This window comes from Eleutherodactylus coqui, chromosome 1, assembly GCF_035609145.1.
Source record: "Eleutherodactylus coqui strain aEleCoq1 chromosome 1, aEleCoq1.hap1, whole genome shotgun sequence".
In the NCBI taxonomy this organism is placed as follows: Eukaryota; Metazoa; Chordata; class Amphibia; order Anura; family Eleutherodactylidae; genus Eleutherodactylus; species Eleutherodactylus coqui.
In genome coordinates, this window is record NC_089837.1 from 138,992,058 (window position 1) to 139,016,387 (window position 24,330).

The following is a 24,330-nucleotide window of genomic DNA, read 5'->3' on the forward strand; positions in this document are numbered from 1 at the left end:
TTTTAAGTACACATTTCCTCTCTTTGGTTGTGGCTAAAATAAATGCATTAAAACTGTACTGTGTGAGCTAAGCCGTTTCCGCACTAGTATAACCTGCTGGCACAATGCTCATTAACAATACATCTACACATGTGCCCTAACCTACACATATAAAATTCCTTTTCCCACTGTGATGCCTCAGCCCTCACTGCTGGTTACAGTTTTCAATTTTCATTTCCACGGGGACACTTACCTGGAAGCTTCCAGTGGTGCATAACCATCTGATGCCGCATTACACTTTCTTAGGTTTTCTGAAACGAATGACTATTGATTACAAGCGCTTCACATCCAGCTTTTCAACACTTTCATTCCATACAGAAATTGCAGTCTGACCAGTATTTAAGAAGAAAAATGCCTTGTTCTGAACATGTTCATCGGGAGGATCTGTTGGTCTTTCCCTTTAGTAACTAGACAATAACCTTCTTGTATTGCACATTTAACTGCTAATAAAAGCCCAAGAATGGTTACTTTGTGAGATACAGCTGACAAAAGGCTCTCAGATTAATTATCTTGTTGCAGGACTTTGTGCAGGATCGGGTATTATTTAGTTTAATGGAAATGTCAAAACATGCTGCAAAAGGTCTAGAAAGTTCCTCAAAGGCATGACTTCCCAGAGGAAACCCAGTCATTGACTACAAGGACAAATACAATCCTACCTGCTAGATATGGACATGACTGATCTATGATATTAAGGGTGTGTTCACTCATTGTGAAAACGCTGTGGATTGTCCACATAGATAGCACTGCAGAAAAACCGCTGCGAAAAAGTTTACTATCAAAGTCAATAGAATTAAGGCAAATCCCGCTCACAAGTAGAGGAAGAAAATGCTGCAGATTTTGTGCCACAACTGTAACTCTAACCTGCGGATTTGTTGCGGAAATTCTGCAGCGTTTTTGCAACATGTTAACGCACCCTAAAAGGGGTTTTCCAGGGAAAATACTATTGATGACTTATTCCCAGGATAGGTCATCAATAGTTGAGCGGCAGGGTCCAGCGCTCGGAACCCCGGCTGATCAGCTGATCGGGCACCCACTGGCGGCGCCGCAAATACACAGAGGTTGGAGCTGAAGCTGTTGCTCCAATCCCTGTGTAGTGGCAGGTGCTTATAACTGCAGGCTGGGGTCTCACTGAAATCAATGGGAGCTGCGCTTGTAGTTACCAGCGCTGGCCACTACACAGAGGTCGGAGTATTTGTGGCGCTGTCAGCAAGCTCCCAAGTGGCGGACCCCAGCAGATCAACTATTGATGAGCTATCCTAAGAATTAGTCATCAATAGTAACTTCTCTTGAAAATCTCTTCAAGAACATAAAGGTTTTCAAAAGAACAAACTAGCATATAGCAGCAGGCGGATTTCTTTGCTTTTAAATTGACTTCTAAAATGGTATGGGGTACAACAAATATTTACTGACCACATGAGCTAATTAAAAAAATAGTGGTTTGTGACCATCAATTTATAATGCACAGCATCATTACTAGACATGCCCATCACGGCGGGGAACACGGAAACATGCTGCTTGAACTGCTCATTTCAAAGCCACAACATTACTTTGGAGTTTGCCCTCCTTTTGCAGTTTTCATAGTCTACTGTAATATTGCGGGAAACCGCTCCACATAATTTTGGAATACGATTGTGAGGATTTGAGTCCATTCATCCACAACTGTACCAGTGATATTGGTCATAGATATCCTGTTTCCCTGAAAATAAGACATACTCCGAAAATAAGCCCTAGCGTGATTTTGCAGGCTTTTTGAGGAGGCTTAAACTTTAAGCCCTACCCCAAAATTAAGCTCTAGTTACATTTAATTTAAAAAAAAATCAATGTAAATAGTGCCCAAGCAGCTATACATGGAAAAAATTTAAATGTTTTGGAGCAAAAATTTATGTGAGACCCTGTCTTATTTTCAGGAAACAGGGTATTGGGTGATAACATCTGATTCGCAGTCTGTGTTACAATTCAACATGAAGGTGGCCAGTAGATTTAAGGTTAAAGCTCTTAACATTTATTCAAGTTCTCCCACAGAAGCCGCAGCAGATTATTTTTTCTCTGCACAAGGTAACACAGCATGGTGAAACAGGAAATTAATCTTGCCAAATGTTTTCACAGAATCAGAAGCACACAGTTAATGATGACAATTTATTACAGAGCAAATCAAGTAAAAAATGGACAATCAGCTATCCCATAATGTCTGCAGTTTGCATTCTCAATGCGCACTTTGTGAAGTCACCGTGCTTCTAGTGTGCACTGCTACAGTGTGGCAGATTGTATCACAACTCCAGGAAATGTTGCAAAGTTATCATTTCCTAAACAATCGTCAGATGCACATAGTAATGTGACAGCGAACCTCCATCCAGGGCAAGACAAACATGTCAGCTGGATATTATGCCATCCCTAGAATTAGGAACTTGTACATTTCAATTTCAAGCCTAATTAGGGCTGGGCTATTTCGCTGAAAACTAAATTCTTGACTTTTTTTTCTTTTCGATCTCTTCTCGATTTTAAGCTTTTTTTTAATCTTTTTTTTTGCTAAACAAGCAAAATATACCAAGACACCAGTTTACATACACAGCAATTCCTTATAGTGATGCTCCGAGCCTAGAGCAACAGAGGTGGCAGCACTGCTTCTCTGACTACCTGATACACACTGTGTAATAGTATGCATTGGTAGTCTACATGCTCCTCTGACTGGTCAGCACTGCCCATGTTGGCAGCACTAGCCAATCAAAGCAGGTGTAGTGTTTTAGACTAATGATGCATACAAATGCACAGTGTGCATCTGGTAGTCAAATTAGCTGATGCAACCATCTTTGTTTGTCCAAGCCTGGAGGGTCGCTTTCATATTGATTGGGACAATTCTCATAATCAGTACTTATTAAGGAATGGCTGTATAAACATATCCCTTATATAAAAGAATAGGGTATGAACTTTAGTTATATACACATGATGGGGTTCCACACTCACTCAGTCATCCTAGCCTTCCACATACTAGCTCAGTACTTTTGTGGCTGCATCTAAATCGTGAAGCTCATGGCCAGCAGTTTTCACTGCTTGAGCTTATACTATGTTGGCACAAGTATTGGGCACCCACCAATCTTGTGCTGCCAGGTAAAGGGGAAATGCAAATGTGTGAACATTAGGTATAAAAGGAGAGTATCACACAGGTATATCCCAGTACAGAAACCATCAGAATGCCACAAGGTGTAGAGTTGACAGACTTCCAACGGGGTATGGTGGTGGGATGTCACCTGAGCAACCAATCAGTATGACCCAGTGTTGTTCAACATTTTTGTAAATGATCTAGAGGAGGAAATTGAGGAGAAACTGATCGAGTTCGCCAACAACAAAAAGGTTAACATTGCAGAAGAGAGAGAGAGGATTCAAAAAGATCTAGACAAGCTTGAACAGTGGGCGGTGACTAACAGAATGGTATTTAACAAGGAGAAATGCAAGGTCCCTCATCTGGGCAAGAAAAATTTAAAAAAGGCGCATACAGCATGGGAGGCATTGAGTGAAGCAGCAGTAGATGTGAAAAAGACTTGGGTATGGCTGCCTGCAGATGGCCGGGTCGGATCCCCTGCGAGAATTCTGCAGGGACCAGTGTGAGTCTCATCTGCTCCCGCGGCTCCGGCTCTGTAAAGTGCAGAGCGTAGCAGCCCCAGCACTGCTGACGTTTCTGTGTGGGCCTCTGCGAGACCCGCACAGAAATAGAACATGCCACGATTTGTATTCCGCGTTTTGTAATGCAATCCTATGGCAGCGGCCATGGGCGGAAATTCTGCGGGAAATCCCGCCGCGGAATTTCCACCCGTGTGCAGGGTGCCTGTATATTAATAGATCACAGACTGAACAGGAGTCAACAGTGTGATGCAGTAGCAAAAAAGGCAAACAATTTTTGGATGTATTAGGAGATGCATAGAGTCTAGATTACGTGAGGTAATTATTCCCTTCTACTTCCTTGGTCAGACCTCATCTCGAATACTGTGTCCAGTTCTGGGCACCACGATTTTAAAAAAAGACATCGACAAACAAGTTCATTCAAAGGCTGAAAATGAGCGATAATCGTTAAATGTAATACTTTTCATCTGAACTATGGATTTTAGCTGATTTAAAATCCATCATTCAGCCGCTGAAAGACCGAGCAAATATAATCCATTTGAATGTATTTTCCTCATCTTTCAAAAGACTGCAGGATGTTCTCCCCAAGGCATGTTTCCACTAGCCGTGAAGAGAACAAAGCAATCTGCTGGCAGCCTACAGGAGAACAATGGAATGTGTCAGCAGCTGTTTAAACCCACCCTGGTCTCTGCAAACAGTTCCTGGAGGTCCTTTTACATGCAAATGAAGATGATAAAGTATTAATGGCCATTAACACTTTATGCAAATACATCATTAAATCTTTCAGTCATTTAAAAGATTTTTTTGTGTGTAAAAGGACTTTTACCAAGATGGTGAGTGGTTTGCAAACCATGTCCTATGAGGAATGGCTTAAGGATATAGGAATGTTTAGCTTGCAGAAAAAAAAGTCTGAGAGGATACTTAATAGCGGTCTACAAATATCTGAAGGGCTGTCACACTGCAGAGGGATCAGCCCTATTCTCATCTGCACAAGGAAAAACAAAAAACAAAATGAGATGAAACTGAAAGAAAGGAGACACAAATTAGATATTAGGAAAAAAAAACTTTTTGAAGTCTTCAAATTGAGGCTAGACAGACATCTGTCTGGGATGAGTTAGTGATCCTGCTCTGAGCAGGGGGTTGGACCCGATGACCCTGGAAGTCCATTCCAGCTCTACAATTCTAGGATTTCTGAGAGATTTTGGACCTTCTAAAGTCCATTGTTAGCAATGATATTCAGAAATAGAATACATCTGGTGTACTGCATACAAAGGGTTACCATGGACGAGCGGCTGCATGCAAGCCAACATCACAGCAGTGAATGTATACGAGCGCCTGCGATGGTGCTTGGAGCGTCATTCTTGGACTGTAAATGAGTGGAATCACAGTACACCATCTTCCGAACTTTGGAATGGCGGTTACCTGGAGATCGGTTTCTATGTAACTGCATTGTCCCAACTGTGAAGTTTAGAGGCAGTTCTGTTATGGTGTGGGGGTGTTTCTGCTGGGAAGGACTAGGGCCATTGGTTGTAGTGAAGTCCACCCTGAACGACAATGGGTACATAGACATTCTGGACAATGTGGCATTATCTACCCTATGGCAATTTTTGGTAAAGCTCTGTGTCTCTACCAACATAACTGAACAACATGTCATACAGCACGCAGTGTTGAGGCTTGGTTTGAGGAACAGAACGTCTGCAAATTTCATTGTCCAGCCCAAAGTCCTGATCTCAATCCCATCGAACATCTTTGAGACGAACTAGAACGTGAAATCCATGCACGCCCAACAAGCCCATCATCCCCCCGCATCACTATCTGAAGCTCTCCTCAAGAAACAAAGGCAAATCCCAACACACATCAATTGGAATTGGTTGGAAGCATGCCTACAAGGGTTATTGTAGTCAATGAGGCCAAAAGCAGCCCAACACCGTTTTGAAAAGTGAATAAAATCCAATTTCATCTCCCCCTTGTGTGTCCCAATACTTTTGTCACCATAAAGTATATGGTCTGGCATTTCAGGGTGTAGCTGTTTTTACTCATAGACATTTTCACTTTAAAAAAAAAACTGCTTTTACATTTGATGAGGGCAGCTTTAGCAAAGCAACTGCCTTAGAAGGCTGCGTTAGAGCCAAGATGTAATCAGGTCACTCAGCTAAAGACCTAGGGGGAGATTTAAAGGATATTTTCAGGGAAAGTACTATTGAGGACCTATCCTCAAGATAGGTCATCAGCTGTGGTCCACCCCTCTAGACCCTGGTCAGTCAGCTGAACGGGCACCCACTGTTAGTGCCACAAAACACAGGGGTACAGAGTGGAAGCTGCTACTCCAACCTGTGTAGTGGCAGGCACTGCTCATTAAAAAAATCAATGGAAGCTGCACCTGCAATTACAAGCGTTGACCACTTCAAAGGGGTCAGAGCCAACTGCTTCCACTCCATACTCCTCAGTGTTATGGCACCGACAGCGGGAGCCCATTCAGCTGATGGGTCATTGATAATATTTCCCCATAAAATCCCTTTTAGAAGCAAATTCTGACAAAAAAAATTTAGTTTTTTTTTTATGCCACCTCTTCCTCTTTACAAACTGCATGCGGCTTGCCGGGAAGAGGCATGGCCACTCACATTTACTGTAATTTAAGCCAGAAGCTATTTAAATTATAGCTGAAAGCTATGCCAGCTACTATTGTGGAGCATGAACAAGCCACAGATGGGCCTCTTGATACATTGGTTGCACTTCACACCAGTACAATCTTTACTTAGTGCGGTGTATGAAATGCTGGCCTAAAGCAAGCCTTCCATGATGCCTTATGTCATTCATTGTTGGATATGCAAATAAGGTAAATTGATATAACTTCATATCTTGAAGATTAGCCAAGGACACTATCCATTATCCTAATTACATTACTGGATACATCCTAAAGATGGATTCATACTGGGGTATTAGTGTATATCTGACATCTGCACCATGAAAGTTCCTAGCATATATGAAAACGTATCCATGGGCCTCCATTCACCCAACGGAGACCAAAAAAAAAAAGAAAGTGTTCTTTTGGACTTTGAAGGGTTGAACATGTACATCAGTATACCCTTTTTTGCTGTACAGAATAGTGTAGTTGAACCCACCATTCTATAGAGGCATCCAGTAAAAAAAATAAAAGGCAGGTATCACATGGTACACATTTTTATCATGGGAGCCTATGGGTGACATGTCATACCTCTGCCAGAGAACTAGATCAGGAAATTCTGGCATATACCACAAATGTAATACTCATGTACCATTACTGTGTGCTGTTCAGATGCTGTAACCAATAAAAGATGTGCATAGAGGATTTAAATGTGTTTTAATCTCAGTTGGGAACTTTAAGGGTATGTTCACACATTTTTCACCGAATTGTGTGGAATCCAAATTTGCAATAAAATCCTCCCGTGAAGAGTCCCATTGGTTTTAAAGGGAATCCATGCCAATGTATGTACAGTGCTGATTTTCTACTGCACTGGGAATTGAAATCCACGTGCGGAAAAAAGAGGAAGTGAAAGGTCTCTCCTAAATGTGGAATGCATGTTAGCATGTGAATGGTACTGATTAACTGGACTACATCCTTGTGCAATTTCGGGGCTCAAACATGAAAATTCGTATCATAAATCTACAGCAAATCCGATGAAGATTTAGCCAGTGTGAGCATAGCCTAACTGATAACCCGCTATCTTTATGAGAAACAGGCAATAAATCTACATTCAACAAGGTAAAATATTTGGATCGAGATGCACAGTAAACAAAGAGAAAGGTTTTAAACAATTTAGGGAGTTATGCTTCAACTAATAGAGAACATGAATCCATTGATTTCTTGACATAAAAAGCTGTTTGTTCCTGGAAAAGATATATATTAAAGGGTAACTACACTTTTAGAGACATGTCAAAAGTATTGATCAGGGGGGATGCCGCTGCTGAGACCCCAGTGATTGCTAGAATAAGGGGGCTACAGCGCTCACCCATGTACTGTGCCCCCTCAACTATCTTCGTTCACTTTTGGCAGCTTCTAGCAGATGAAGATGGCCATTTTCAGCTGCCGGAAGCAGCCGAAGACAAGCCTTTCAGCAGTGAAAGCGCCACTGATCGATACTTTTGACATGTCTCTATGACTTTGAAAAGCTATGTGAGATAATTTGGGAACAACAATACAACTAGATTCAGGTTATGAGAGGCTCCCAAAGTTTAGCACCTACATTGCAAGATTACCAGCTGCCTGATATATATATATATATATATATTCAAAGCAGCAATTTTAATAGCATGTTGACCCAGAATAGAGTTATAGAGTTCATTGGTTGTGCAGGGATGAGCATGAGACATTACTGGGCTGACACAACGTGATCAGCCATACCAGAGGATGTGGGTGGTGGTAAGCATGCAACCAGTTAATGTTGTAGAACTTCCTTTTCTCTAAGGTAGCTTATTTGGTTCTAGTTTCATTTTATCTTTGCTGTAATGAAAATTACGAGGTGAGCTGAATTCCTGACACGATTGTGGGCTTATACACCGCAGCCAATCTGTGTATAAACTGCTGTGTACACTGTTGGCCAAAAGTTTTGAGATTGACACAAATTTTGGTTCTCACATAGTTTGCTGCTTCAGTGTTTTTAGATTTTTTTTAGGCCGGACTCATATGGGCAGATTCCAATCGCGGAATCCGCGATCAGGGTCCACGCGGAGGCTCCGCTGCAAAACACGGGCATTGAAAGGCATGTACATTTGCTTTTTCGCTTACATTCGCGTATACGAATTGTGTATTCTGCAAGCAGAGGAAAAATCTCAGCATGCTCTATTTGGCCACGGAAACTGTGCGGATGGCCTCCAATAAAGTTGAGGTGACTGGCCAGGCTCACACGTGGAATCCGCTGTAGGCCTCCCACATGCGGAATCTGGTCCGCTTGTGTGAGCCAGGCCAGGGACGTAACTATAGAGGATGCAGGGGATGCGGTTGCACCCGGACCCAGAAGCCTTAGTGGGCCCATAAGGCCTAACCTCTCCATATAGTAAGCCTAGTAGTATGAATAAAGTTTTATAGTTGGGGGCCCTGTTACAGATTTTGCATTGGGGCCCAAAAGCTTCAAGTTACGCCTCTGAGCCAGGCCTAAGGCCACCTGTTCATTGGCGATATTTCACTGTGTTACCCGTGGCCATAATCCGCACATGGGTACCGCAATGAACGCTTTCCATAGGATAACTATGGAAGGCGCAGCCCGATGTACATGAGCGAAAAATCATGGTGATTTTCTGCTCACGTAATAAAATCGCAGCATGCCGTGATTTTCCACAATGAGCCTATCATAATGATAGGTTCATCGCAGAAAATCGTGGTGACAAAGTGCGGTGGAAATCCGCAGCAGTATCACAATGCCTGTGGACAGCCGGCCATAGTCAGATGTTTCAATGGTAAACTGAAGTTCAATTATAAACATTTCGTAAGTTTGTCAAATTTTATTGACAAATATATCACATATAGGCCGCCTGCAGACAGGCGGAAATTCCGCGGCGGGATTTCCGCGACTGGAAGCCTACAGAGGATTGCGTTAACAAACGCAATCCTATGCAGACGGCCACGGTTTGGCCGCGCGAATTCTCGCGCGGCAGAGCCCCACACAGAAACGTCACTCACCCGCCGCCGGCTCCGGTCTGCGCATGCACCGGCTGCGCGGCAAGCCGGCACATCAAACAGCCAGAGCCGGCGGGCGTGGGTGAATACGCGCTGGTCCCTGCAGGCGCTCGGGTCGGGTCCTGCTGCGAGAATTCTCGCTGCCGGATCCGACCCGGCCATCTGCAGGCGGCCTTACACGAAGAAAATATTTACAGTGCCGACCCTTTTTTTTTCAAGTCTTCTGCAATTCACCCTAAAGAGCTGGTTATCATCTTCAACCCATTCTTCCTATTTCATTGGAAAGCAAAAAGTCAAAAATCGTAAATGTATTAGACACAACCAAAAGAAAAACAAGAGAAAAAGCCTATATATGCATGGAAGCCAAATGGGAGAGGGGATTAATTACATCACATCACATACATAATGCAATATCAATAGTCACAATGCAAAGTTAATATCCAATAGAATAATCCCCAAACCTACCAATAAGGCAACATGCTAAGTTTCCCCAACACGCGTTTCGCGTGCCTTCTTCAGGGTCACTCTCTCTCCTGCTTTTATAGCGTTACATAATGACCCTGCGCAATCAAGTTCCATAATCAAATTGGCACATCTGCATAAACGGCGCATGTGCCCGGCATCTAGACAGGGCACACCCATCGCGTCACGACACTGAAACGACACCACGCACTTGCAGACCGGAAATAGGTCACATGCGTGAACAGGCCACATTATGAAGCCAGAGGCAGTGTGCGCCAACATCAGGGCTGAGACGCAAGTGCACCACAAACAGACCCAACACAATGGAGACGGAGCTTGGAAGGTAGCAAACTACATCATTATATACGAAATATCCTTATCATAAGGTCTTGACAATAAATAAACCCTTAATGATAATTCCAATGATAACATATATACCCCAAAGATTTACTAAAACTGACATATTAAAAAAAACATTATATACACATCATAAATAAAAGTTAGACTATAATAAAATTGATTTTTTTTATATAGCTAACAACCCATGACAAGAATTCAACATATATATTGTGACAAAAGTGCGTCAACAAATGAGTAATAAGAAGAAATGATAATATACATTTATTGTGATAAGATATGACAAGTCAAAAGGACCATTATGATACATATATTAAAGGAGAAAAAAAATCTAAAGTGACAGCGCCCGCTTTTCTTGTGGTTGTGTTTAGTATGTTTATGATTTTTAACTATTTGCTTTTCCATAAATTTTGTTTATACATTTTTGTGTTGGTTTATGCTTCTTCTATGTGTGGTACTGAAAGTTATTATGCAGTGCTATTTTTTTTCTAAGGCCTCATGTCCACGGGCGGGTTGGGTTCTGTGTGCGGGACCCCACCCTGCCCGCGGCATGAGGACATTACTAGTCCGGATGTGTGCGGATTGCCCGACATCTCCTGCGAGCAGGTGGGCGGGTGCGTTGGCATGTGGGCGAGCACGCCGGCCGGCACGCCCTCCCTCGCACATGCACAGTGGAGATTTTTTTTTTTTTTTTTTAAATCTCCTGGCTTCCCGCAGGACTCGCAGCACACCTCAAGTATATTGATCTTGCTCTGGATTCTGTGGATTTTAAAGCTTTGGAACAATTCTGGTTGGCTTAGTTAGATCAGGTGTTTGAGGAGGATTCAAGTTTTAGATATTGACCCTTTGCAATCCAATTTTGGATTCTGGGTTTCCTAGGAGGCTTTCTCTTTCTGTCATTTCACAATGGCGCCATCTGCTGGCTAGAGCCAGTACTGTGGTATGGGACATGCTGGAGAGGCCCCCGACAACAGAGCAGCCAGTAATATACAGTAAGAATACCCTGCCGTACGTCTTCCGACATCGGAGCTGTACAGCCTTCAATCAGAATGTCTTCCGACGTCAGACAGTGGATTGGAAAGGGTTAATGGCAGGAATACTACATAAATCTACTGTGAGATTTTAAGGATTATTATTATTAAACAGGACTAATACTTGGTGAAAAAAGTTTTTCTTTTATAATGTCTACCCAGATTATTGATACTTAGGGGCTTTAGAATTTATTTGTTTCCATCATTTGTAATTGATGATATAAAATTTTAGGTGCAATTGGGTAGATGTTGCTAATAGATGTTGTAGGGGTTTCATGGAACTCTTGATACAACAACTAAATAATATTATTTTGTTGGAGATTGCGAAAGAAATTGATTATTTATAGGATCAGTTAAGCAGGACCTCCCTGGCCCAGCCCTGGAGAACCTTAAGGAAGAGTTGGACAAGAATTTTTAATGGAAGGAGGAAATTAGCTCTACTAAATCCAGAAAAATTAAAAGAGACACTACTCATCTCAAGGAGCAGAGGATTTATAAATGGCGGAGGATAGTGGGATATTTTAGGTCTTATTGCCAGTCTAGATCGCAGTCCGTTTCCTCATTTTCCTCTTGGGATGAACATGGTACATCTAGAAATGATAGATCTCTTGGTCATGATCTACAATTGAGAAATCATTTCCAGAGTAATACATGCCAAACATAAGAATCGTGTTACCCAATAAGGTGGCAAGAAATCTTACAACAATTTAGAGGCAATTCATCTTTCTTCTGTTACCCTTTCTGATGTCCAGTGTTGAGTTTTGCAGAGATTTGACTTTCTCTCCCAGTAATAAATTTCATTTTTCATTTTTTTAGCAAATATGAAGGACCTTTATTTGTTTTTGAGAAAGTTAATTTTGAGAATTCTTCATAATAGAACTAATTTTGGAGTTGGAGTTAATAGCCATATTAATCGGGAGGCTTTAACTGTATTGGAGGAACTCTTTCAAGAGCAAACTGGGGAATAACAGGTAAATTTCCATGGTCTATTATGCCTAAATCAATCAATAGGGATAATCCAAATTCTCTGGAGGGTCTTGCTTTGTTTGATTGTAGAAGATAGTGGTTATCAAGCCATCTGATAAAAGTGGGGAAACATGGCGATTTGGCCAGTTGATAAGTATGAGGAGACCTTCAGGCAGTTGAGAGACAAAAACATATGGATAATTGCCTTTTAATCTCCAATCCTACTAAGTGGCTATTTATAATTTTGCAATGGACCTTTTAAGAAGGTATTATCCCCAAAAAGGTATTTGATGGTCTGGTGACTAAATTTCTGAGAGTACTGACACAACACTATGGTCCAAAGGTATGGAAACATCTGAATAAATGGGAAACAGTGATTGGGAATGCCATCCTATGTGTGGCATGTTGCTAAGGAAAAATGGGGCAAATCTGTGAGGGGCCATGTCCAACACTGTGACTATTTTGAAAGCTGCCATCTTGGTACCAAGTCAATATGTTCAAATGAGAAGGGGTGCATGTGACCTAAATATTTGATAGAGAATTTGATCAGGAATCTAAATCATTGCTTAAATGTGTCATAACGTTGACATAAATAAAGGGTATTACCAATATTCTCTTTGTTACAGACACAAATATGGCTGCAAGATAACACATGAGGAGAGGACACACATTGTGCTGAACTCCGAAAGAGTACCCGAGTCATTGCAGCGGATTTCAACGGTTGGAACCATAACAGACTACCCATCCACCATGGCACAGTCGGCAAATTGCTTGCCAAATTTCACCAAACAGGTTTTGTGTTGTACCTGCCAAAAAGTGGATATAACAAAACTGCCACAGATGAAGTAATAACAATGGCCATCCTGGCATCCTTCTGCAAGAGCCCAAATTGTAGCACCTGGTGTTCTTCACAGTAAAGTGGGGTGAGCCAAACCATCATCGGGCTACGCACAAATGGCACCCATACAAGATCCAATTGCTGCATCATCTCATTGAGGATGATCTCCATGTTGAATTCGCGGAATGGGTGTCAAAGCAATTGCAACATCATTCACATTTCACAGTGATGAAGCAAACATCTACATAAACGGAGAGTTGAACAAACAAAACTTTCGCTACTGGTTTGACACAAACCCATACTGGGCAGATTCCTCAAAGACGGTTCGCACAAAAGTCATAGTGTGGTGAGGTACAAAGATAGTGGGCCCATTCTTCATTGACAATAACCTTACTGCTGCCAAGTGCCAGCAATTGTTACATCATGAGGTGTTCCCGTCACTGTGCAACAAAGGTGACATGCTCTCTGTGTTCTTCCAGCAGGATGGTGCCCCCCATATTATGGATATGATGTCCACAAGGTTTTGGATCAATAGGCAAAGTGGATTGGGTGACAAGGCCCAGTGGAGTGGTCCTCCCACACACCAAATCCTACCCACTTGAACTTCTATCTGGTTGGAGGTCGGGATTGTCAAGTCCAAGGTTTACATGGTGAAAATTCAGAGTGTTGCGCACATGCAACAGCGGATCCTGGATGCCCGTGCAAGCATTTATGCTGAGATGTTGTGACTTTTAGTGAATTGTGAATAGAAGAAGACAGCCTTGTTGATTTGAAACTACGGGGAGCACATCGGGCATATGCTATAATGGATCATTGTTGTATTCCATGTCACGAAAAAAAATTGTTAATAACTTTGGCGGGAATAAAGGGGCATGACATTAAAGCATACATTTAGATTCCTCATCACATGCACCCCTTCCCATTTGAAAATATCAACTTGGTCCCAAGATGGCAGCTTCCAAAATGGGCACCATGTTGGACACTGCCCCACACAGATTTTCCCCTTCCACTTAGCAACACGCCACACACAGGATGGTATTCCCAAAGACAATTTTCCATTTATTCAGGTGTCTCCATACCTTGGGACCACCCTGTAAATTTCCTTCCTAAGATCCACAAGGGCAAAGTGGAACCACCGGGACGTCTGATTATTTTTGGCATTGGTGGCCTACGCGAATTCTTATGTATTTTACCAGAAGTTGCAAATGATTTATCTGCCTGTATGAACAGGCTGCACAAGCCAACTCTGTCATCGTACCCTTCTGCAAACAATTTATTACTCAGTGTGAAAGGAGCCTAAGTAATCTTAGGGGACGTTACATAGAGATAGGTGATGTATTTTTTTTTATACTCACCAGCCCCAGCAGTGTTCCCCTCTGCACTCGGTGCATGTCATAAAAACCTGATTCTTTTCAGAGTCCCGTGTGTATGCTCTCCCATAGACATGTATAGAAGAGTGCGCACTCGGGACTCTGAAAACAGTCAGATTTTCATGCAATGCACCAGGTTCATAGGAGGACAAGGCTGAATAGCGAGCGAGTATAAAAAAAAGAAATATATCACCCTGCTCCCTGTCACGTCCCCTACCAGCACCGTAACTCAGTGCTGTTACATTTGGAAGCAGTGTTTCCTTGTATATATTGTTTGCGACATATAGTAGAGTAATAGCCACAAGAGAAAAGTTGAGTTTTGTGCATGCCAACAGTAAGACCATTCATGTGTGGGTTGCTTTTCATCCAAGGGAGTGGGCTTACGATTTTGCCTAAGAACACCGCCATGGATGAAAAAGGATATCTAAACGTCCTACAAGGTGCAAGTTCTCTCAACAATCCAGGAACAAACAAACAAACACACAAACATTATGATGAACTCCAATCACTGATTAAGAAAGAATGGGTTGTCATCAGTTAGGATTTGGCCCAGAAGCCAAAATCCAGCAAGCCAAGACAAGTTGCAGAAGTGTTGAAAAAAAGGTCAATAAATATTGGGTCTTTGCCTAAGGCCTCTTTTACATGAGCTACAAAATCATTGCTACAAAACGCATGTATGTGAAGCCCATGGTTTCCGGTGGGTTCTTTCACATGAGCGATGTTTTGTAGCCTGAAAGAATCCACTGTAAACCATGGGCTTCACATACATGCGTTTTGAAAAAGACCCAAACTTGATATATTTGTCCGTAAGAGTTTTAAAACGTATAAAAGGCTTATAGTTGGTTGTACTTCAGTCTACCATACCAACAACATCTAACTAAAAGATCTTAAGCAGCAAACTATGTGAAAACCAGAATTTGTGTCCATCTCAAAACTTCCGTCCACAACTGTATAGTATGTGAGAGACAGAACAGAAGCTTAGGCCACAAATGAGGGGTTGTAAGACTACCTCAAACTTTCTTTACAGCTTAGAATGTTCTACAGCCAAGTCGTGGTAACTGATCATAGGTATGAGCACATGGAACTAAGCTAAAAAGACAAAAGTGATGAAAGTGTAATAGCAGTTAAGCATTGTCCATTGGATAGCACCTAAATGGTCACGGTCATTCCAACAAGCTGCCCAAATGAATAGTACTGGTGACTGTAAGAAACTTTATAAAATCTTAGAGAAAAATGCCTCTTTCTCCACTTACCACTGCGGACCTCTATTTGCATGGTAGAATAGTATTGTCCATGGACTGGTCTATCTACAGTAATGTAGGCAGTCATGTGACCCCTCGGTATAAATACAGGCATACAATACAAAGAGGCTCTTTTCTTACGACCATGTAAACATGACATGTAGACACTGCTGCAATCTCATTAGTATCTAGGTCATGTTAGAATGGCCTGAAGTCCATTGAGTGAGGAGGTTTGCTAACCTGAATTTTTTGGTTTTCCTGAACAATGTATCCAAAACTTACGGACAGTCAACATTTTTCATGGACACATTGGGGGACCATAGTAAATGGTAAAGGTATGGGTTAGATACTGATATGAACTCATTACCAGCATTTACTGTGAACTGTAAAATGCTCATTACAGTCATAACAACCTGCTCAAGTACCCCCAGCCTCAAAAAAAATCATGTAAAAAAAAAATGTACGGACTGTCCAGGAATTAATATACGGTTGGAAACCCTGGAGCACTGTCAGCAGTAGCATTGAAGACAACTTAGTACTATCTCTTTTTTTATATCATGCCATTACAAAAAATTCTTTACAGTGGTGGGAAAACACCTTTAAACCAGCTATCAGCAATGAGCAGGACTAGGCCAGCGTGATGCCTACTCTAAACAAAATCATAAGGCCTAACGTACTCCAATACTTATATTACCCATTTTTATCATTTGCATTCATTCAGCTTTATAAAAACTCAGATGATCTGTCCTTGAATGACAGAGACGCTCCTCACTGACGGATTTTATAAGTATAATTCAACAGGAAATACACAGCACTAGGTCTCAAAGAACATCTATTTATGGTGAGGCCTCTTAAGTAGATTTCATATTAGCTATCATGGCAGAAACTGTCTACAAAAGGAAGCCGTACGGTAGCTACTGGGTTATGTGAGATCACCAACCCAACGGCCCCAAGCAAGTCAAGATTGCAGAATATCCCTCTGGGCCACTTCCATTCATACAGCAGGCCAAAATTCTCTTCTGTCACAGAGGGGGTTAAACGCGTAAAAGACCATTCTGAGCAATTGTAGGAGTCTTTATCATCAGCTTAGACAGCAAATGCACTATTGATCCCAAATCATACAGTGTGAAATAAGTGGAAGCCATCAAGGCATCACTATGGTTCCTGACCTTCTACAGTCCTCATAAATTGTATTCAAGCCCTACAGAGAACGTGGGCAGCTACTACTGATATTGGGTGATATCCTCAGCACGAATATGCTGTATATTAGTCATGTAGATGCTGCATCCAGATAATTCTTGTAATTCATAAATACATATATAAATAAAGTAAATCCTATATAAATAAACACTGAACAAGCCTGTGCTCAGAAATCCTGAAATTGGCCTTTTGTAACCATATTCAATGTACCCCCTAAAAGGAGGCAAGCATATGGGCTGTCCATGTGTGTAATATCCAGGCTCCTGGGTGAGACAGCTAGTCTGTGCAATGGAGCAGAGCTAAATCTCTCATCAAGCAATCTGACTAGCCCTGTCCATGTTTAATCTGAGTGACATATAAAGACATACAGTACAAAGAGGCTCTGTTCTTACAGACCATGTGAACATGACATGTAGACACTGCTGCAATCTCATTAGCATAGGTCATTTTAGGAAGGCCTGGGGTTATAATTCATTGACCGCTGTCAGCAGTAGCATCTATAGAGCTAATACAGAGCACTATTTGTGCTCCCATTCCCAGTGACTATGCATGTCATATTAAATGAACATGGCACCCACATAGTAACAATGGCTGGCGTGCTGTAGGAAAGGCTGGATGCAAGGAAAAAAAACAAAAAAAAAAAATTGAAAATCCTGGGATGAGCATCCATGTGCTGCTAGGATGGACCTAGCTATCAGGATAAATAAGGTTATGTTAATATTCTGTGCAGCCTCTGACCTTAGGGGAGAACAGAAATGCTGCCCCCTGCTATCATCTCATTGTCTCCCAGCTCAGGGGATGTGCATAGGAAAAGTAAAGTGTCACTGCAATCCCTGGTATTGCAGGACAAGGAGAACAAGAGCCTAATATGTGATACAATGAGAATCATGGAGTGACAAAGAGCCAGCACACTGGTGTCCTCCATTCACACTGCAGGCAGATAACGTGCTGCCTCACCTCCACACAAGAAAGGAAGCCTGCCATCCATGCAGAATGGATCTGATGAGCCCCAGCGTTCTAGAACGCTGGCATCAGAACAATGCCATCATGGCAGAGAGCACCGGGCACAGATGATGAGGGCGAAGATGCCCCCCTTGTGGTACACTGATGGATGCCATGTCTTACCCTCAGCGCTGACAGGTCTATCTCGTCCAGGCTGCGGGCTGGGGAGTCGCTCGCCATATTTCCTCGTCTCTGCTAGTCCTCAGCTGTCTCTCTGTGTCTGTGGGTCCAGCAGCGGCTGAGCTTCCCTGAGCCGGGGAGGTGAGCGGCGGGAGGGCAGCGCGATCAGCGGGGAGGACGGACGCAGGACATGCTGAAGCGGTGCCGGGAGGGCGGCTGGAATAAGGAGGCTCATGCACAGCGCGGGGATGGAGAGCGGCTGTCACAGCTTCCTGGGAGGACCCAGACACGGGAGGTGTGTCGTCCCTCCGGAGGGGAGAAGTGTGGCAGAGCCCCCCTGTGCAAGTGGGGAGAGCAGGGTGCTGGCCACTAGTCACCAGGGGGGCTGACACACCCAGATCCTGCCAGGTGCCAGTGTCTGCATAGGATGTTAGAGGGGGGATCATGCACACAGACACATCCATCAGCTCACCTGCACCCACTCTGTAGGGGGCCCCCAAGGGAGCCGTCCCCATAGTGGTTCTCACCACCTTGCAGGATTCTGGTGGGGTTGTATCACTGCTGCCCTAAACAGAACACCTGAATTGCTCACGGGTCGGATTCCGTATGCGGAAAATAATTGCGAATGATGGCGGATGAGTATGCACAGCGTATCATCCGCATGGAAGAAAGACCTTTTCCCCCTCCAGCCGGTTCTCCGGCTTTTCTATCTATTCCCCTATCAAGTTGCGTATGGGCTGTGGATCGCTCCATTCTATTCAGGCCATCTGCGCGGAATGTGCGCTAAAATAGAGCATGCTGCGATTTTTCTTCCACTCGCTGAATACGCAATTCGTACCCATGGGTATTAAGGAAAATTCGAAAATACATGCCTTTCAATGCCCATGTTCTACCGCGGACGGCGATCGCAGAATCCGCAATTCAAATCCCCCACACTCATTAGTGAAACGGACACCAAAGTGGTGTGACAAGGGCTCTTTTAGTTTCCGTTATATATGGAGTACAGAATAGTGCAGTCTACTATATTATTCTATACTCCGAATACAATAGAAAGGCTGGCTGCACGCGAACATAATTCGCTGCGTACCACCCGTATGGAACAGTCCCGCGGCATGCAGCAAGTACACAAAGACATTGCATACTTGCTGCGTACCGCCAGTCGTGCCAAGATAGAACATGTTGCGATCTTTATTGCGTGCGCATTTCACGTAACGTGTGATCATCAGAATGGGAGTCTATGGCAGATTGATACAGCGCATACCGTGCGCTAAACCCATGTGTGGAATACGCTGTGTGAAGCATCTCGAACTAAGAGAGCTCTTTTCAAGCAGGCACCAAAGTGGTGTCCATCTACTAGTGACAGTGACTGGTTCCATTTCTTTTCCTTGGGGTTCCGTAAGGCCTTATATCCATGGGCATATCGGCGAGACGCTGCGGACTCCCAACAATGTTTTACCGTTGTTAATAAATAGTGGGTCTGCCAGCAGAGACCATGTATGGCTGCAAGTGTACTGCGCATGCGACCGTATCATATGCACGCGGTCATGCGCAGTGTGACCTTTTTTTTAACCCCTTAGTGACCACACATACGTGTTTTCACATCTTGGGTGTCTGGGCTTTAATCCCCAGGGCCATAAAAGCATGTCAACCCTGCAGAGTAAAGAGCCCCAGGGTCTGTGAGGATGACAGCTCCCTGCTATGGGCTGCCGGAGGTAGCTGATAGCCTGGAGCTGTCATGGGGGAAGCCGTGATGTGTGACCCCCAGTCACGCAATCGCCGTTATCCAATGGATAACAGTGATCGTATAAAAGTTCAAAATAAGTTAAAGTCAAAGTTTCATCTCCCCCCACGGATCGGACCTGTGAGGAGAGATGAAGCTACTCACTTCCATCCTCCTTGTAATTCAGCGGCGTTCTGGTCCTGCAAAGACCTGACGCCATCTTCTACACATGGACACCAAACATAAAGTGTCGAGCGCATACGCAGAAGGCCAGGGAGCCCGGTAAATTTTAAATCTTGCTACTCCTGGCTCGTGAAGCCAGCCGAGTGCAGGGAGATGTCACTGGGGGCCGCGGTATGCGGTCCCCGTCACATGATCGCTGTTATGCATTGGATTTATCCATGGACCTTACCCTGGCTTCTGCGCATGCACCTGTTGGCAGAATGGCAGATGCATGCACAAAAGCCGAGCATTATCAAGGGAAATTTAAAATCTCCCTGCTCCAGGCTACCAAATGTTTCCAAGAGCCTGGAGATTTCACGGGGGGCCACGGAAGACGATCCCTGGTCACATGATCGCCGTTGTGCAATGGATAACGGCGATCATGTAAAAGTAAAAAAAAGTTGCACCTCCCGTCCGATCCATGAGGGGAGGTGAAATTACATACCTAAGGCGTCCGTTAATGTCCCCAATGGGATCTTTATCCACGGACCTTTTCCCAGCTAACTAAAGGTAGCCGAGAGCCTAGAGCAGTGACTGAGGGCCGCAGTCCGCGGTCATGTGATCGCCAGCGTTTGATCCGGGGTAATATGCAGATCAATCAAATGCATTGGATTATGCAATTCCACTCACATTAGCGGGTCAGAATTACGTAATCCACTTGCAGAAAACAGAACGCAGCATATTCTATTTTATCATGGATATGGGCGACACAGAGTATATTGTGCTCTATGGTCGCGGACATACCCGCAGTCCATACGCAATTACATCGCATTTGGGCTGTGGGTACTCACGTCACTCGTAAGCGATGGTGCGGGAAATACAAAAAAAGGTGTACTGCGCATGGCCGCCTGCGTGAGTACGCAGTTATGCGCAGTACATTACACGGCCACGACCGAGCTCACAGCTGGGTTTCACTACGGCGGATTCCACATACGGCAGTGTGAGCCCGGCATTATTCATGTTATACCTACGTAATTTTTTAAGAGGCCCCCGGGAACGCTCGCTCCCTGCAGTTCCAGGAGAGCTTCTTGAGCGCCTTCGGTTTGAGACTGCCGCACCTCAGCAAGATTATAAAGCCTCACAGGGCGCCACTTTTGACACCTCATCCCTGATGCTGAGGTCAAGAAATACCTCCAAAAAAGTGACATGTTTGCAGCAAGTATGGGAGGAGGGATAAGCGGCTTTATTGCCCCATGTACCCATCCCAACCAGGCCTCCGTATTTGAGACCCCCTTTTTGAGACATACCACAAAGCTTTACATTATTACTTTTATCTAAGATTTAGGGAACGCCAAGAAGGGGGGGTTCTTTAGGGAGTCCATTTTTTTTCCACACAAGTGAGCAATGGGGCCTGGAATTTATTTAGTTGTGCCCTGAAAGCCAACGGTGTTCCCTCAATTATAGGCCTAGCCATGTGTTCAGTAAGCAGATTGGGGCTACAATGGGGGTATTGCTGAACACAGAAGAACTAGTGCTACAAAATTTGGGGTGCGTCTGCCTAGTTTTACCTGCTTGAAACAGAAAAAACAGTCATGAAAGTAACATTTATGAAAAAATTGTAATCTTATTTAGCTTTCACTCGCTTTAAAATATAATTTTTGCAAAAAACTGTGGGGTCAGAATGCTCAGTACACACATTTCACGACTCCACGCAGGGCCACGGCCTCTGCAAGTGGATTCCACATACGTCTGTGTGACCCCGGCATTATTCATATCGCTACCTGTAATAGGTAATTAACAGGAAGCCCCGGGAACGCTCGCCTTCCTGCAGTTCCAGGAGCAGCTTGTTGAGCGCCTACTGTTTGAGACCGCCGCACCTCAGCAAGATTACAAAGCCTCACAGAGCGCCACTTTTTACACCCAATCCCTGCCACTGAGATCCAGAAATACCCCCCAAAAAGTGTTGGATTTGTAGCAAGTATGGGAGGACGGATACCCAGTTTTATTGCCCCATGTGCCCATCCCAACCAGGCCTCTATAATTATCCCCGTTTTGAGACAGTTTATTATTATCACAGTTTACATTATTACTTTCATCTAAGATTTAGGAAAAAAAGGCAGAGGTGGGGGGGGGGATTATTTTTGGGGAGTCAATTTTTTTTTCTGTACAGGTGTGCAGTGGAGGATGGATTTTTTTCAGGTTTGCCCTGAAATCCAATGCGTGTTCCCTCCATTACATGCCTAGCCATGTGTCCTATAAGTAGATTAAGGCCACAACAGGTATATTTTTTGAGCACAAGACAAACAGGGGGATCCATTTTGGGGTCAAAGTCTTCATTCATGTGTTTGCTGTACAAAACAAAATGTTTTTAAAATGACACAATTGCCAAAAAAATTGTAGTCGTAATTTTTTCTTTCTGCTTTGCTTAGATTCTTTCAAAACCTGTGGCTCCAAATACACAGTACCCTCCTACTAGATGGATTCATCAAGGGGTCTAATTTTTAAAATGGAATCATTTGTGGGGGTTCTCTATAATTTGGCCGCTCAACAGCTCTACAAGTGTGCTATGGGCCTAAAACACCTTCAAGCAAAATGTCTGTTCTCAAAGCCACCAGCTGCTTCTTTCATTTTGGGTCCCATTGTGCATACAGACATAATATTAGGGCCACAACGGGTATGTTTCTGAACTGTCTTTAAAATGACATATTTGCAAAAAAAAGTTGCATTTTATTTTTTCTCCTCTAAATTGCATTAACTCCTGAAAAAGAAACTGTGAGGTCAAAATAGTCATGACACCCCTCAGTGGATATTTTAAGGGGTGATTTTTTTTTTAAATGGGGTCATTTGTGGGGGTATCTATCATTCTGACACCCATGAGCCTTTGAAATCTTGGCTTCGTGCAGGAAAACAAAGTGCTCCTCAAAATGTTGATAAGTAATGTTAAACTTGTATGTCTCCTAAAAGGTTAAAAAAAAAAAACAACTAAAGTTTTTCCAATGTGCTTCCAGAATAAAGTAAATAGATGGAAATATATATCTTATCAAAAATTTGTACAGTATGTTCGCACATATTTGACATATTACAGTTGAAAATGTGAAAAAAATGGCAATTTTCGCGCTTTTAATAAATATACACAAGTTCTATCAGTCTATTTTTACCACCTAAATGAAGTACAAAATGTGGCGGAAAAAAAACCAATCTCAGAATTACTTGGATATGCAAAACCTTTACAGAGTTATTCTATGTTAATGTCATACATGTCAGATTTTCAAAATTTGGCACAAACAGGCTTGGTGACTGAGGGGTTAAATTTACCTCTCTGTTTCAGATCTGGGTTGCGTATGAAAATACCGCCTGTATACAATGTATTCCATATGGACAGCATTGCATACGCAGCCTAAACGTATAGGGCTCACACTGCATGGCAAACAGAGAAAGAAAGCATTCTGCGATCTCTTTCTCACACAGTGTCCACACACCGGTGTGCATGGATCCATGAAAGTCCATTTATTTTCATTGACTCCATTCACCGCGTATCACATGATCGTGCATCACACGCATACTATGCATGGAAAAAACGCCCGTGGACATGAGCCCTTATGCATGCAGTCTTTTGGGTGTGCTACCTATACATGGGTGAGTGCAATATTGGGCTGAGAAATTTGGCCCAACATCGCGCTCGCCAACAGGTGTTTTTACGTGGATGGAGGGCTTTCAGGCACATTAGAGGTTCCGCAAGTGTTTCCCATTGTTGTTAATGGGAAGCAGTGCATCACACGGCATGCAATGTCTTTTACTGTAGCATTGAAAACGCATCGTTCCAAGGAGCGTGAAAAGAAAGGACATGCAGAGATTGTTTTTCTTTCACCATGATACCGTGCAGGAAAACTTTGCTTATGTATATGATTCCCTTCAAAAGAAAAGAGTTTATATTTGGGGGAGTTTTGTGAGTCTAGCAATGCACCAAACTTGCACGAGATTCTCTGCATGTGAAACCGGCCATATGCAACACATCCGGCAATGTTAGTGGTTTCTGTAAGTGTGAACACATCCACCAGGGAACTTTATTGCAGTTGTTTTGGGGGCATAGTGTGCCAACTGTTACTGGTAAGGCTTTGTTCACACTTGTGTCATTGTTTCGGTGTATAATGGACATCTCTACACATGACCCGATCCGTATCACAATGGACACCAGAGAAACCTGACAGGCATTGATTTACAGTGATGTCTGTCAGGTTCCATTATTGTTTTTGTCGCACTATTTCTCTCATCAACTCTGTGGCTTCTGCCAGCGGAGGTGCGAACGGAGCCTCTAATAGCTTTAAAAAAAGGCATCCGTACCCGCTGATCAGCAGAGCTTGGAAACTATCAATACCGTGCCTTAATATTACTCCTCGTTAACGACATGTCACTTTAGGTCTGTGACCTATGAGAGGGCATGTCTGCAGCGTGGGCACACAAGAGGCTGACCGCAAACTGCTCACGTTACAGACCTGAACAGACCTACAATGAAAGTCGTCTGCACGTATTCCCGCGGCAAATAGGACATGCCGC

General features: G+C 43.3%; 1 protein-coding gene across 14 annotated transcripts in view; it reads right to left on the reverse strand.

Annotated features, from left to right (window-relative positions):
- TNIK (TRAF2 and NCK interacting kinase) overlaps positions 1 to 18,154 on the reverse strand; it is a 254,044-nt gene extending 235,890 nt beyond the window's left edge. For 4 of the 14 annotated variants that reach the window (XM_066601124.1, XM_066601158.1, XM_066601133.1 and 1 more), the window contains exon 1: positions 17,898 to 18,154. In XM_066601124.1, the coding sequence (XP_066457221.1) occupies positions 17,898 to 17,954 (57 nt within the window). In that variant the 5' untranslated portion in view covers positions 17,955 to 18,154. The remainder of the gene's footprint in view (positions 1 to 17,897) is intronic. The other 10 variants (XM_066601149.1, XM_066601142.1, XM_066601116.1 and 7 more) reach the window with 4 other exon arrangements.
- Between the last annotated feature and the right edge of the window lie 6,176 nt (positions 18,155 to 24,330).